At 43.3% G+C, this 17,341-nt stretch overlaps 1 protein-coding gene across 8 annotated transcripts in view; it reads left to right on the top strand.

Annotated features, from left to right (window-relative positions):
- RELB (RELB proto-oncogene, NF-kB subunit) overlaps positions 1-17,341 on the top strand; it is a 708,968-nt gene that overhangs the window by 426,169 nt on the left and 265,458 nt on the right. For all 8 annotated transcript variants that reach the window (XM_078660918.1, XM_078660919.1, XM_078660925.1 and 5 more), the window contains 2 exons: positions 5,388-5,519; positions 6,615-6,719. In XM_078660918.1, the coding sequence (XP_078517044.1) occupies positions 5,388-5,519; positions 6,615-6,719 (237 nt within the window). The remainder of the gene's footprint in view (positions 1-5,387; positions 5,520-6,614; positions 6,720-17,341) is intronic.

The raw sequence follows: 17,341 nt of genomic DNA, 5'->3' as shown, positions 1-17,341 counted from the left end.
CAAACTTGGGGACTAGCCTTCACCTCCATCTGGCTGTGGCTCCTTAACTCCAAAATAGGCAACATGAGTCCCTCATTAGGTTTCCAGTCATCAAAGCTTTTATAGAGGGCCCAAGAGAGCCATTCCTCCAAGGATCGCCCCAGTCCCTTTGTGGAATCTCATTATTGTCCTTACAAGACTCATGGGTATTCAATTTGAGCCCCTCCATTCATGCCCCCTTCAATTGCTGTCTTGGAAGGTGGCATTTCCTGAGGCTATCAACCCACTCAGGTGTCAGTGAGCTCCAAGCTTTAACATTGGAAGAACATTTCTTTCATGCTCCTAGAGATAGTGTTGTCCTTCTTTCTAACTCTACATTTTTTACTAAGGTGCAGTCTCCATACCACCTTAATCAGTCTAGAGAACTCCCAATTTTCTTTCCGCAACCCGACTCAGTTGGTGCACTATACTTGGGTAAAAGGGGCCTCTATGGCTTTGCTGGGAAACATCCCTGTAGCTGACATTTACAGCGGAGCTACTTGGTCTACACCACACATGTTAACTAAGCATTATTGTGTGGATGTACTAGCATGCCATCATGCCGTTGTTGGTCAAGCTGTACTCCATACCCTTTTTCTGTCTTCAGCAATAAAATGGACAACCACTCTCGAAGGGAAAATGCAGGAGTGGGCACTAACGTGGCAGGCCCGAGGACCACGGGAGACCCACTCAGAAGTGATTGGTCTCTGAGAAGAACTGACAGAAGACCTGTGGCGGAAGCTGGGTAAAAATCACTGTCAATAAACGCTTTGTCACAAGGCCCCTTCTTCAAAGAACCCACAGACACCGAAGAGCTTGAGATCATGTAAAGGTGCGCTAATGAAGGCACTTAGAAGAAAGCAGAAAAGAGGAACATGGCAGAGGGGGGCCCCATAGTTGCACTGAGAGCCGCCTTCAGGAAGAAAGTAGGCGAGTAGAAGAGGAAAGAGATGGAACAAAAATGGCTTACAGTATTTGCCCTGTTAAAGGAAAAGAACAACGCTAAATTATGGAGGTATATCAACCGCCTGAGCTCTCAGCCTCGGAGCAAGGAGAACAACATTGCAAGCAACGAGTGGGAAGTGTACGTAAGGGAATTATAGACTAGAGGTACACCAGCTACTGAGCAGGCCTCTCTAAAAGAACATCTGGGAAACAGGCACTCACATAGACACTCTCCCCAAGCACACAAATGAAGCAGGACAAACGATGCTTGAGGGCGATGGATTCACAGAAGCCGAAATAACTATGGAGATTAGGAAAATGAGAAACCACGGGGCACCAGGCCTCAACTGCATTCCAGACCTGACTTTTAAATCAGTCCAAACATTCTTTGCCCCATTCCCTACCCCCTTCTACAACTTTTCTTATTCAACGGCAATAATTCCACATTCATGGAAAGGATCAATCCTCTTCCCTATTCATAAGAAAGGAGATCACTCCAACCCCGCCAACTATAGGCTAGTGGCCCTGCTGGATGTAGAAGGCAAAGCTTTTTGCCTAACTACTATTGAGAGATCTAGAGGATTGGGCTAATAACCACGAAATACTACCATTCTAACGGACCGGCTTCAGGACAACCAGCGCAACAACGGACAACATCATGGCCCTGGCCTACCTCTCAAAACGTGCTGTGAAAGACAGGCACCTGCCGTTGTTCTGCTGTTTTATTGATTACAGCACAGCTTTTGATAAAGTCGACAAGGGCAAACTTTGAGGAAAACTGTCAGCCTGGGGTGTACCATCTAAGCTATTGAAAGCCATCATATCCCTTCATGAGGGGACCTGGGTACAAGTTAAGATACGCCCCACAGCTCTATCAGCAAAAGTCGAAACCATGAATGGACTGAAGCAGGGCTGCGTCCTAGCCCTCCTACTATTTAACCTTTACACAGCAGACATGGGGGGAGCTCTGAAAAAGGCAAGTTTAGTTCCACCGAGAACGGCGAGACTGACAATTCTTCAGTACGCAGATGACATCGTAGTGATGGATCACACAAGGGTGGGACTCCAAAGAGCACTAAAAGAGCTGGGGAAGTACAGCAAGGAAAATCACCTGACAGTTAACCAAGGTAAAACAAAGATAAGGGTATTTGGCAGATACCCGCACAAAAAACAAGCAGTCTGGAATTTGGAAGATCACCAAATTGGGACCACCACAGCCTATAACTATCTTGGGGTTTAGCTACACGAGAGGGCAACATCGGCAGCTCATACAAAACATCTAACTGCTAAAATCAACAGTGTAATCCTATCAATGAGACGCCTAAGTCAACGCTTCACCAGCCCCACAGCAGACCCCATACTGAAGGTCCTTAGGGCAAAACTAATTCCGGCCATTAACTGCGGTCACTTGGCATTCCCAGGAGCTTTAGACTAAATTATAGGAGCAGCGCAGGTCAAAGCTCATAAGATCGTACTGCAAGTACCCAGGTATGCAAGGAACACGAGATTACGGCTGGAATTAGGGCTCGGCAATCCCGAACTGGCCCTCCAGGGGGATCTAATAAAGTATTATATTAGAGTCCTTAAAGCAGCGCATAACTCTCTTAAACATCATCTTGTAACAATTTTCAGAGAGGAGGACTCTCCTGGCACACCAAGCTGGGCAAAGCAATAGAGATCCTAAACATAGAACCCAGTAGTCTGTCCCTAACAGACATCCGGCATAAGGCCTGGTCGAACATCATGAGATGGCAGGTCCGCTCCATTTCACCTTATGAAAAAGATTGAACTGCACTCTGACATAACACCTACACGAAGGCATTGGATGAATCTTATACCTGGGGAAAGCCCAACCATACCTAAAGGAAGCCCAACAATACCTAAAGGTAGCACCAGGGGCCGCAAGAAAATCCTTTTCTTGAGGCTAACGGCCCTTAGAACTGCGAACTTCAATCCAGCATGGGCACGAGCAGACGGAGCCGTCTCATGCCGCCTATGCAACTACCAACGGGAATCCTGGCTCCATTTATTGTGCTGCTGCCCCAAATTTACCAGCGAACAACAGAGGCTGCTTTGTCCCATTTTAAGAGACCTTGGCATCAGAACATGCAAGGAGGCATCAGACTGGTGCTTCTCGGAGAAAAAAAACACACCACCTTGCAAGAGCGACAATATTAATTTACCAGATCGGACAAGCTCTTGATGCTAGTGCATACATGATTTTCCTCAAGCTCTTGAAATTCAAAGTCATATTAATGCGTCAACAAGGTGTTTCTGTAACATCCATGGGAAAAGAAGAGCTTGCCCACCACTCCAAGTGCTTTGACTGGAACATTGCCGCATCAAAATGAGGCTCCCGGATTGAAGGCAGAAAGGACCCTGAAACACAAGATTTACTGTCGGAAAAGAGGCTTTTAAATCTCACAGGAGGTGTGGGGATGGGGGTGGAATGGGTTAGTGGGCAAGGGGGGGTGGGTTTTAATCTTAGCTTTTTACTGTAATGATTTTAAATAATCGAACGGTTAACAATAAATCAATCAACCAAATCTCCAACATTACCCACAGGCTAAGCACCACATATGGGAGGACTGCTTTATAGTCTATGCACTGCATGTGTATCTACAGCTACACATGCCTCGAACCGAAAATATCGCTTACCCCATAAGCTTCTGTTTAAGGCATGTAGTGCTGTAGATCCACATGCGCCCACCCTCCTCCCTGGAGGCCTATGGCTGTTGCCGTTATATTTCCTTATTTCTTCTCTTGCATGGTCATCTTTTTTCACTCTCCTGTATCACTTTGCTCCAGCTTCATCCTCACCCACTGTGCTGAAAAAAAAATCTAACATTGGAGCTGATGACCCTGCGCATTACATACAAGAGGCGTTGTCCCACTACCACATGATCTCCAGCACTACATACCTCAAACCTATGCTTACAGGGTAGGTAATATGTTCCTTCATGCTGCAAGAGATCTCTGACTTGCAGGTCACATAAAATATCCTTGCTTTCTTTGTCTTAACCATGATTCCTTAATTGTTTGTTAAGCTAATTTATAACCATTCCACATCTCTGTGTGCCTTGAGCAATACATTTTCGCATCAGAGCATATATTGTCAAAAGATATAAATGTATTCCTTGCTGGATGAGACACATCCACCAACCTTATCAAGCCCCCCAGTGTACTCTGTAGCATTACATTGATGTTCGGCAAATGTTAGTATAAAATTGTCTACCGATCCCTGTGGGAGGGAGCTATACAAATGTCCCTTTCCCTGAGACACGTGTAGTGAGTAAATGTGTCTGGTTGAATCAGTGATCCTTGCAACGGGTTGCAAATTCCAGTGGGCTGAAATAGACAGCAGACTTTAAAGTCACTCGGGATAATTAATTAGGCCAAAATAAGCAAGGTATGGTGCGCAGAGAACGTTTGTAGCCTACATACAGAGGGCTGTATCCTTGCTTACCATGCATCTGCATCCTGTTTGTATTGAGTAAATGGCATGATTTACATGCCACGCTGTGTGGCTTTTGGGCAACTTTGTCCTATTGTAGTATAAAGCACTACAGCGCTTCTAGTGGGGTGATATGATACAATGCGAATCCAATACACAATGTAATTTGCTCTCCCGTATATTTTGTGTTGTATTTCCCCCGCTGGTAGTAACTTGTTAATCACCTGAATTTCGTCATACCCGGGATTCAGCAACCTAATTCTTGGATCTGATGTCATTTTCATGAAACAATTGTTTTGAAAAGACGGATGACTCTTACACAATATTGGCCAACCGTGTAATATAAATGTTTATATATTTAAATAAGTTGTGTGTGTTTGTATACAGCTACGTAAATGTATATTTAAGAAAGTATATGGGTGTACATGTATCTCTGTGAACTTGTAAAGCTGTCTGCTGGGTGCAAATAATTTACACACACACTTTTTAACTTATTTGAGAGATGCCGGACTTTATTTGAGAAAAGTCGTTTAATGTGGCACTAAATTTAAATTTCATGATAAAAATGCCTGAACTATTTCCATATGTTTCTTTTGCTTGAAATCCTTGTATTGAATTCCCTAATTAGATTTCCCCTTACTACCATGTCTTCATCATCTGTTTATGTATTTATTATGGTGTGAAGTCTTGGATGAAAACATAATTAAGTAAATCCTTCTATTACAAGTTTTCTAAAGGGATACAGAGTCGAAAGGAGCGAATGTATGTAGTATTTCTGTTGGATTTACCACCAGCATGAATATGGTTTTGTATTTTCCATTAGTCATGTTCATTCATTGAGCTGTTCATAGTCTTTAAGAACCATCCTTTCTAGTAGAAATGCACCCTTCGTTCTCCAGATTCATTTTACTTTCTCTCCATTTTATTGCAGATTGATTAAACTATTAATTACTCTCATCCTCTCTCTCAGCTGGTCATTGGAAGAACCAAGAGGAGGTTGATATGAATGTTGTACGGCTGTGCTTTCAGGGCTCCTACCAGGACCACAGCGGACAGATGCACCAGCTGGAGCCAGTGTTGTCAGATCCCGTTTACGACAAGAGTAAGCTGGCTGATATGTATTTGCTTGTGGTTGTGTGGAATCTGCAAAATGGTATGTACTGCTGAATAAAGCAGACCATTATTTGCCTGGTAACGGTTTCCTGCTGTTAGAGAAAAGAGAATATCAAAGTTGTGTAGTTGAAGTGTGAAAGTCACCTGGTGTTATTTCACCAGAGAGTGGCGTTTAAGTGGTCTCAAGCAACCCTTCATGAATAAACGTATTTTCGATGTACCCACTCATTTTCTGGAACATTGTAGCATTGTTGTAGTTGCAGCTTAGTGTACCATTCATACATTCAGTCTTCCTCCAGAATCAGTAGACGTGCATTGATGAGCACAACTGGGCTGGTCCTTTGGAACTCCAGTATCCCCATGACTTTGAGATCGGACTCTGCAAGCTTCTCTCCAGAGCACAAGGTCACATTCTAGAGAGAGAAGAGGAAGGGAAGTATTTTTGTCACTGCCATTTACAATGGGATTTTACTTGAAAGCAGTCGCCCATAAGGGTGAGATGCCAAATGTGTCACAATTCCTATTTTAAATATGGGCTGCCAGAATGGATTAAGTGTGGTTGTTAGATTGGAATTGAGTTTCCTATTCAATGTCTTCCTTCACTGTCCCTTAGAGAGACCACCTTCAGTGGATACTTGAACAGGATCATTAAGCTTAGAATAAAATAATGGACAGTGCTTTGTCTGTATACTAAAGTGGGCAAAGGTTAGTACTCAATTGGCACGGCACTGGTCACCTCCATGGATCCATGGATGATGGCAAATTCCTGATGTTTGACTTTCATGACCACTCTTGACAATTTGCATCGAGTGTGCCCATTGAAGTCCCCTTAACTGTAATAAGTCTTGTATTCAAGAGACCTGCTTTGTTAGACAACCCTCCGGTTTCTAGTTTATGTTGTAGTGTCCTCATACTGTGGTTACGACCGTCATTCCATGTGCGCTAGTAACAAATTGTTCCACTTGAAGTGTCATTCAACATTATTAAATGTACATGAACCAAAGTCGGGGCAAAACCTGTCATGTAAATCGCTCCTATATCCCATCACCTTATTTTACTGTCTTATTTTTCCCGCTCTTCACAGAATCCACAAACACTTCAGAACTGAAGATTTACCGCCTTAATAAAAACATGGGACAGTGCTCAGGTGGTGATGAGGTGTATCTCTTGTGTGACAAGGTGCAGAAAGGTGAGCAGGATTGAGTGAAAACGGAAACTGTTCTGTGTTGTGCAAGGTGCATAAAGGTATATATGATTGAAAACCTAGATATACTCCTTGCTAAATGTGCACCTAGGTTTTGTCTTTCAAAGACATGAGATCTCCTTCACTTCAATGACAGAGTGTGAGTTTAAGGTTCATGTGTGGTAATTGGTGAAATCAACAATTATCCCTTTTCCCTCCGATTGCCACCCAGATGCACAGGCCTGTACTTAGTGGACCACTGTTTTCTGGAAAGCTGAAAGGAAAGCATCACTAAATAGTTATAAAATTAGAAGTAACAGAAATCTCCCAATTTACTGGTGCATTTTCTATGGTGCTATTTGCATTTAAAACAGCTCTATAGTCCAATGTTTTGCAGGGGCTGAACGCCTCAAGCAAGTGCTGTGAGAGAGATCGGAATGGTTTAAAGTCCACTATAAATCTGCATGAACAGTGATAATACCCATTCAACACTATATGGGTACACCTCTGCAGCTTGGCTCAAGCACACAGTAGTAAGAACCAGCTGATAAAATGCTGATTACCTTGCTCCCCCTCACATCCTATGGTGGTATAAAAGTGGACAGTTTTTTGCTGTGTTGTTTGACTATCCGTATACCTTTGGAAGAACACAGCAAATGGTTTGGTTCTTCCCTAGCCCGTGCAATCACTCTCTTAGACAGCAGCAAACTCATGGGTGAAAATGCTTGAATTCATCGGATTCACTGGTACTTGCTGAGGGGGTACTCCATTCCTTCTGTGCTCTATTATAGAAGGAGAGTCAATCACATGCTAAAAAACAGCTATGTTTGTCAGTGAGATGCCATTTTTGACTCTCTGGTACAGCAAGTCTGTGTGGGTGCTCACAACCATCCCTATAAATAGAGAAAAAGGTAAAGTCTGCACCCTACCTTACCACTTAATTTCAACCATGTCTTGTCTTTGGATGAATTTAATTTGTCCCTTTAGGAAAACAATTCCTTTTGTGCCACAGCTGCATAAAAAAGTAAACAGAACAAAATGGCTGGATAGGGAAAGTTTGTGTCATGAGTTTCAGTCACGCAGTCAATATGTACTACGTAGCCAAGGTCTTCTGTACCAAAACAAATTTATTTAATTTTTTTATCTGGTTTTTCAGATTTTTCAAAGCACATGGGCAAACCAAAGACTGTCACGACAGTGAATACATGAATACAATATTTACATTTATACACACATACCAATATACATTATTTACAAAGTGAAATAAACACAATTGAATAAAGGCAGTTATAGGTGACACACCAAAAAAGCAATAACGTGATTTAGTATTCAGACATTAGTTGCATTTATATACAGTGAGAAAATTCATACAGAAAGCAAGGGTACAACCAGTCCATAGGGATGTAAAACCAAGGGACAGGCGGGGACAGATGGAGTAGTACGCCTGCCTGCCTGACAACACTGTGGTTCAATATTTGTATTGGGTTTCACCACTAGGGTCCCAGGTGGTATATAATTTCTCTTCCTAGGTGCACCCTTTTGAATAACCACAGGGTGGAAATGTCGACGCGTTTCGAACCGGATTAGTGACGGTTCTCTTCAGGACGGGGACTGGGAACAGTGAGTCTGTAACAATATACAGAATGGGTGTCAGGGTTAGATACCATAGTATTATAAAAAACCTTTTAGCAGTGACTCCACACCATGAGATAGACTTTTACCTGCACGTGGCAAAGAATGTGCCGTGGTGTCGGTAAATTGCCGGGGAAGAGGTTGTTTCTGTGAAAACATACAAAATTGGAGCTTAGCACTCTGGTCCATAGTGGAACGTGCGAGATCTATGCTGATACATATCACCTAGTGCCATCAAGGATAGGAGCTCATACCTGTGGTTAGACGGTTCTGGTTCTTTAGGGTTTATTGTCCGCCGCGCGGTACAAACACGAGAGTGGTGCCGCTTACATGTTGACTATGTTTCGTTGTGCAAGCTGGAAATGACACACAAAAATCGGTGCGCGAAATTAAACAACTACTCCTGTATCAGACAACATATGTAAATTGCGGAGCCGAGTAGCGATTCCTACCTGAATAGGTAGCTTGTGCAACGTGTAGCATCTGATGTCAGAAATCAATTCAGGACTGGTGTCTGAATGAGCCGGGACCCGCGTTACAACAAAGCGAGTGTATTTAAACAAAGCGTTCCCGTGGGGCGGGGGGTCATAGCGATGTGGCGCTTAGCGCGGTTTGCAGAAAACCTGCAGTACACTTACTTTGGCGGGAGGATTCAATCACTCGGAATCTCTCGAACTGGAACACGCACAGTCTCTCAGTGTGTCTCAGCGTTTTTTTGATTATTTAAAAACTCCCGGGCCGATCGGTTTGTGGGAGTAACTAGGGGGCGGAGTGAGACAAGGATCATGGTCCATGTAGTTCGGGCCATTTTTTGCAATAAAGAATGACAAGCTTTTAGAGTGAGGGTCGCAATGAGATTTTACACCACCGATGACTGCTGCCTCGTGCAGCTGGGGTTTCAGCGTGTGATCATACCGGGGCATAGGTATTTACAATCATATATATAACATATTGGGCACTGTATCAACAAGACATAGTGAATTTGAAATACTCAGAACCTTCCAAATGGGGGACAGGGTGCCAAGGTAATGAGACAGCAATCATAGTATGTACAATATGTAAACAATGAAAAACGGAGTTAAAGACAGCAGCACAACCAAGCTCAGCCGAGAAATTGAAATGTGAATCACAGACTGGAAATTTCAGACATTTCGTTCAGGCCAGTGTTGGACGTATCGAATTTTAAAATGAGGTACGCTTCTTTCTGAGACAGTCGCAGATCAGGGTCTCCACTGCCACCCCTGATGACTGCCAAGACTGTCCATCTGATGTCTTGACTGGAATGTTTTTTTTGTAAAAAGTGTGAAACAAGTGGAGCTGTCAGGATTTTATTGTTGATTCTTGAGCGGTGCTGAATGATGCGCTGGCGAACCTCCTGGGTGGTTTTGCCAATGTACAGCATATACCACCTGGGACCCTAGTGGTGCAACCCAATACAAATATTGAACCACAGTGTTGTCAGGCAGGCGTACTACTCCATCTGTCCCCGCCTGTCCCTTGGTTTTACATCCCTATGGACTGGTTGTACCCTTGCTTTCTGTATGAATTTTCTCACTGTATATAAATGCAACTAATGTCTGAATACTAAATCACGTTATTGCTTTTTTGGTGTGTCACCTATAACTGCCTTTATTCAATTGTGTTTATTTCACTTTGTAAATAATGTATATTGGTATGTGTGTATAAATGTAAATATTGTATTCATGTATTCACTGTCGTGACAGTCTTTGGTTTGCCCATGTGCTTTGAAAAATCTGAAAAACCAGATAAAAAAATTAAATAAATTTGTTTTGGTACAGAAGACCTTGGCTACGTAGTACATATTGACTGCGTGACTGAAACTCATGACACAAACTTTCCCTATCCAGCCATTTTGTTCTGTTTACTTTGTTGTTGAGATCCGGGCTGGGTAGACGTAGGATCCAAAACCTTTTTTGATCCACAGTTTGGTTGAGCGGGCGTCGGCTCGCAAGGTTCTTTTGATTTTCGACATAAAAGTGTTGTCGATTTTTTCATTAATTGCAACAGGGGAGGCCTTCGCTTCCCTCTAAAAAACTTAACATGGCCGAACAAGACACGTTATCGTTTAGTGAGGATCATATTAAAAAACTAATGTTAGACTCCACACTTTTCTCATCTGTCAAACTCAGCAGCACAGCCAAACAGCTCAATTATGCCGAAAAGTTAACCAGACTTCGGAAAAAACATGTCCGAACGGAATTACATGGCCACTTTCTACTTGCAAATTTGAGAGCTGGTACTATCCCATGGGGCCTCCAGATTAAAAATGTCCCGGTCATCTTTACCGATGACCCGGTTTACCGTAAAGGGTTCAGCTTTATCAGCACTAAATGCAGTAGGGACCTAATGGTACACACAGTCGAGACTGCCCAGCGAATCCTCAAAAAGGAAGAAGAGGAAATCGAGGAACAACTCAAAGCCATTAGAGACAACCATACGGAAATAGAGGCTAAAGCTCTTCTTGAAAAAATTGAAAAGGAACTGGTCACGTTTCGAGCTAACACCATCAATTTTAAAACAACAAAGTTTGAAAAAGATCAAAAGAACTTTAATATTGACAATGTGTATCCCTACTTAAAAGACGAATTCTACAGTAGATCGGACTCAATCAGGTATTTGAATTCCAACCAGGGAAGATCAAAGAGAAGATTCACCACCTTCTCGGAAACATCTTCCTCTGAATCGATGGAGGACTCTGATGCAGGAGAGGGCCCATCGAATAGGAATCAGCAGAACAGGAACACCCCCAAGAGGCCTTTTTTAGGCCAAGGCCAACAGCCAAAGAGGACAAGATTCAAGCCCCAATGGGAAATGACCACACGCAAGAAGCATTACAACTCATAAAACCGTCGGCCATCATCAACATCTCTGAGAAGACTTTGTCAAAAGCCGAACAAGAGGTCCTAGAAATGGGTCTTTCCTTTGTCCCTGGTGTTGCCATGGACTTTACCAAGATAAAACTGGAAGTGATGGAATTCTTTCGGAAGATCCGACTGAGATGGTTTTTTAAGGATGCAAATGAACAAGTCACCACGGAAGCTTCAGGCTTGAGGAACAAATCCTCCTTCTGCCCAGCCAATCATAATGTTTCCAAAAACATTATAGCGTTTGAACGCTCAGTCATGTCATCACTCAACGCATTAGAGAATCAACGCCCTTTTGTTCCAAAAAACATTACCAAAAAACACAGAGAAGCCATTCTAGAACTTAGGACTCAGAAGGAAGCGGTTATAAGGCAAGCGGACAAAGGGGGAGCGGTGGTCCTTTGGTCCAAAGACCTATACAGGACAGAGGGACGCAATCACGTATATAATCAGGAGTGGTACCGTAAGATCAGCCATGATCCAACTGCCCAAATTCAGGATCAAATAAGAGGACTTGTCAATGCAGCCAAGGAAGCAGGGATTCTGGGACCCAAGGAATCGCAATATCTGATTAAACAACACCCACGGACTCCACATTTGTACTTCCTACCCAAGGTGCACAAAGACCCTAAAGTACCACCGGGGCGCCCAATAGTTTCTGGGTGCGACTCTGTCCTCGAGCCCATTTCCAAATTCGTGGATGTATTCCTGAAACCGCTGGTTGTACAAGTGCCATCTTACCTGAGGGATACAATGGACTTTATCAACAAGGTCGAAGGCGTACCATTTGATCCTTCCTGTCAATTATTGGCTACCATGGACGTGTCTTCGCTATACACCCAAATACCCCAGCAAGACGGTTTGGACGTCATGGAACTCTATCTGGAGGGTCGACCGCGCCCACATAGGGTGCCTACAGAACTCATAATCTCTCTGGCCACGGTGGCCCTCAAGAAAAACTTTTTCACCTTTGAGGACGAAATGTTCTTGCAAATTAAAGGCTCGGCGATGGGCTGTCCTTTCGCCCCTGAAATGGCCATCCTGTTCATGGGCCAGTTTGAAGAAAAATTTGTCCAGAATAACAACCCCTACAGAGATTCCATTGGACAATGGCTCCGATTTATCGATGATGTTTGGTGCGTGTGGAATGGCACATCCATACAATTGGAAGAATTTCATGTGTGGCTGAACAACAGGAGCCCGGATATTAAATTCAGCTTGAACTACCATGAAAAAACCCTCCCGTTCCTGGATGTTGAAGTCTCAGTGAAAGAAAATGCATTGTCTTGCTCTTTGTATCAGAAGAAGACGGATAAGAATAATGCTCTTCATTATAAGAGCTACCATCCGCGCAGCCTAAGGGATAATCTCCCTTATGGCCAATACCTCCGCGTGCGACGTAACTGTACTACTATTGAACAGTTCGAACTACATGGTCAAGCCCTGACCTCCAAGTTACAGGAACGTGGCTATCCCCAGAAGCTCCTGAAACACTCTATGAAGAGAGCGAGATGGACACCCAGGGAACACCTCCTTGAAAAAAGATCCAAACCCGCGACGGACCGGATGGTATGTGTTTCCACTTTCGGCCCTCACACCAACCAGTTGCAAAAAATCATCAGGCGTAGTTGGCACCTGGTCAAGGAAATTCTCCCGGACATAGGCGCCCCCCTTTTTGCTCTGAAAAAGAACAGGAGCATTGGGCAAATGATAACATCAACTAGACCACAACCTAAAAGGGATCACCAGAAGACCATCTTTGGAGCAAATCCAGTCACAAGGCATCGTAAGTGTGGGACTTGCTCCGTCTGCGAACTCACCACGGAGGGGTCACTATTCACAGATGGGAAGAAGTTCTGGCGCCACAATGAACACACAAACTGCAAAACCAAGTACGCTGTGTATGCCATCCAATGCCCATGCAACATGCTGTACATTGGCAAAACCACCCAGGAGGTTCGCCAGCGCATCATTCAGCACCGCTCAAGAATCAACAATAAAATCCTGACAGCTCCACTTGTTTCACACTTTTTACAAAAAAAACATTCCAGTCAAGACATCAGATGGACAGTCTTGGCAGTCATCAGGGGTGGCAGTGGAGACCCTGATCTGCGACTGTCTCAGAAAGAAGCGTACCTCATTTTAAAATTCGATACGTCCAACACTGGCCTGAACGAAATGTCTGAAATTTCCAGTCTGTGATTCACATTTCAATTTCTCGGCTGAGCTTGGTTGTGCTGCTGTCTTTAACTCCGTTTTTCATTGTTTACATATTGTACATACTATGATTGCTGTCTCATTACCTTGGCACCCTGTCCCCCATTTGGAAGGTTCTGAGTATTTCAAATTCACTATGTCTTGTTGATACAGTGCCCAATATGTTATATATATGATTGTAAATACCTATGCCCCGGTATGATCACACGCTGAAACCCCAGCTGCACGAGGCAGCAGTCATCGGTGGTGTAAAATCTCATTGCGACCCTCACTCTAAAAGCTTGTCATTCTTTATTGCAAAAAATGGCCCGAACTACATGGACCATGATCCTTGTCTCACTCCGCCCCCTAGTTACTCCCACAAACCGATCGGCCCGGGAGTTTTTAAATAATCAAAAAAACGCTGAGACACACTGAGAGACTGTGCGTGTTCCAGTTCGAGAGATTCCGAGTGATTGAATCCTCCCGCCAAAGTAAGTGTACTGCAGGTTTTCTGCAAACCGCGCTAAGCGCCACATCGCTATGACCCCCCGCCCCACGGGAACGCTTTGTTTAAATACACTCGCTTTGTTGTAACGCAGGTCCCGGCTCATTCAGACACCAGTCCTGAATTGATTTCTGACATCAGATGCTACACGTTGCACAAGCTACCTATTCAGGTAGGAATCGCTACTCGGCTCCGCAATTTACATATGTTGTCTGATACAGGAGTAGTTGTTTAATTTCGCGCACCGATTTTTGTGTGTCATTTCCAGCTTGCACAACGAAACATAGTCAACATGTAAGCGGCACCACTCTCGTGTTTGTACCGCGCGGCGGACAATAAACCCTAAAGAACCAGAACCGTCTAACCACAGGTATGAGCTCCTATCCTTGATGGCACTAGGTGATATGTATCAGCATAGATCTCGCACGTTCCACTATGGACCAGAGTGCTAAGCTCCAATTTTGTATGTTTTCACAGAAACAACCTCTTCCCCGGCAATTTACCGACACCACGGCACATTCTTTGCCACGTGCAGGTAAAAGTCTATCTCATGGTGTGGAGTCACTGCTAAAAGGTTTTTTATAATACTATGGTATCTAACCCTGACACCCATTCTGTATATTGTTACAGACTCACTGTTCCCAGTCCCCGTCCTGAAGAGAACCGTCACTAATCCGGTTCGAAACGCGTCGACATTTCCACCCTGTGGTTATTCAAAAGGGTGCACCTAGGAAGAGAAATTATATACCACCTGGGACCCTAGTGGTGCAACCCAATACAAATATTGAACCACAGTGTTGTCAGGCAGGCAGGCGTACTACTCCATCTGTCCCCGCCTGTCCCTTGGTTTTACATCCCTATGGACTGGTTGTACCCTTGCTTTCTGTATGAATTTTCTCACTGTATATAAATGCAACTAATGTCTGAATACTAAATCACGTTATTGCTTTTTTGGTGTGTCACCTATAACTGCCTTTATTCAATTGTGTTTATTTCACTTTGTAAATAATGTATATTGGTATGTGTGTATAAATGTAAATATTGTATTCATGTATTCACTGTCGTGACAGTCTTTGGTTTGCCCATGTGCTTTGAAAAATCTGAAAAACCAGATAAAAAAATTAAATAAATTTGTTTTGGTACAGAAGACCTTGGCTACGTAGTACATATTGACTGCGTGACTGAAACTCATGACACAAACTTTCCCTATCCAGCCATTTTGTTCTGTTTACTTTGTTGTTGAGATCCGGGCTGGGTAGACGTAGGATCCAAAACCTTTTTTGATCCACAGTACAGCTGCATAAAAGGCATACTTCTACATTCCTGTTTCACAACCACAAGGACATTTCTTTCATTTGCATGGGAAGGTCATTATTACTATATACTGGTACCTTTTGTTAATTATTCTGGACCTAGAGTATCTTCAAACATCATGACGGGGATACTTATTTAACCACCTTCCTAAGGAATTACCCTCTTTTCCTATTCAGAGGACTGCATTGTATGTTTACATCTCTTGAACACAGCCCATAAACATGTCTTAGGTCTGAGACAACGCAGTGTACCTAGTACATTGTATTGTCTCAGCTATTGATGTTTTTATCTCAACTGTCAAGTAATTCCCCTTCTGAAGGCAATGTAATCACTCAAGAAAACACTGCTAGGCTTGAAAAACTCTGTGCAACTAATGGTTGATTGCTACTAAAAGTTCTGGGTCACTTACTCTCTGTGTTCATGTTGTTCCTCTCAACAGGCATACAATGCTGGAATTGAACCTTTATTTGCTCAACACCAAAGATAAGGGTCCTTAAGCCAAACCGATTAGGATTGTGTCACTGGTTTGGATCAGTTAACAGTGGACTTCTTCAGAGAACACAAGTCTCACTTACTGAGAATGAAAATCACATATTTGGAGTTTTTGTTGAGCATTCCCTCAAAAAAGGCTAAATATCACACCTTGTAATAAGGGCTAGAATCTCAACTCTAAAAGCAACCATTTTCAACGTTCTACTGTGTACAGATCAGCTTGTGGGAACTGAAAAAACTTCAAGATGCAATTCCACCCCAGTGGAAACCTTTCCACACACTGTTTAGTTTTTGTAAGAAACTGCTTTGAACCCATAAGAATGTGGCTTCACTACTTCATGCTTTAGTGAATATTTGTGGCTGTTTTATTCGTTTTATCATAGCTCTCAGAGTTTGTGTGACATACCTTTCCTTGATTTCATCAAATGCTATATAATTCACAGTCCCATGAACCATTAACACTTGAGAGCTCTGGAGGTCTGTTCACTTCAATCATAACACCTTAGGCTGCAGTGACCATTTTTTAATCACTGGCCTCTTAATACCGTCCTAAAAACAGCTCCCAAATTCTCTCAAGAATCAAATGCCATTGAAAATTGCCATACAGAAAGAGCTCAGTAAAATATTCTAAATATAAAAGCCTCCAAAACAGATAGTTTTAAGACAGCTCTGACGGTACCTTGGATAGTTTTAAGACAGCTCTGACGGTACCTGGGTGCCAGACGGGTTAAAACAGCTCCCTCTTCAGAGCTGACAATACCTCTTCTCGAATACATGTCTGCGGGTTGCCTATAGCCCTCGCTGGAACCATGTGATATTGGAATCCATTTCAGCAATAAAAAAAGGTGCAAACATCAGAGTATCTAATGGTGTGCAGAAAGTTTGAAACTAGTCCCTACAACACACAAGAATCTACAACTGAAATGGAAGCAGCCACATGCAAAAAATGCAAATTTGTATTGTCAGAACTTCCTTTTGCAGCCTAGAATGCTGACAACATCCTCCTTTTAGAAATAGACACACAAAAAAGGCACGTATGACATAGGCTTCTGGCCGCAGATTCCTTACCTTCCAATATTCCCCAGGTGTCAAACTGGATCTGTAAAATCTTGAGAAGTACGTCTGCACTCCGTTGGTGACACCGATCAGCTTTGTAGGCATCATCCGCACAGGATGTGATGTGCGCGGTGCCTATATATAGGCGCTGTTCAGAGCACTGATCAGTTCCTTTATTTCTACGCCATAAGCGAGGATCCGGAAGAGCTAACTCAATCACTTTTTGACTGCTTGTTTAAACTTTTATTCAACCCTTTTTTGTGCTTTTGCTCCCAGAGCGCCCTAGAGACCTTGCAGAGTCTGGTACAGGCAGATGTCTGTGACTCACCCCCACTTGGTTTGTTAATGGTGCCTGGAGCAAGACCACGACTCAAAGGCCTGCCCTGACTGCTGTGCGAAGAATCCCAAAGTGGCACGGGAATCAGCATTATAGCTACTTGAGGCTCAACACCGGATTACTCCGTGCCACTCCAGGTCCCAATCACATAGAAGGTCTTGGACCAGCTCTCTGAGTTGTTACCGCTGATCAAAATCGTTGTCAGTTA

Source organism: Lissotriton helveticus, chromosome 9, assembly GCF_964261635.1.
Source record: "Lissotriton helveticus chromosome 9, aLisHel1.1, whole genome shotgun sequence".
NCBI lineage: Eukaryota > Metazoa > Chordata > Amphibia > Caudata > Salamandridae > Lissotriton > Lissotriton helveticus.
The sequence above is the reverse complement of the archived record's forward strand: the minus strand, read 5'-3'. Positions and strand labels throughout refer to the sequence as shown.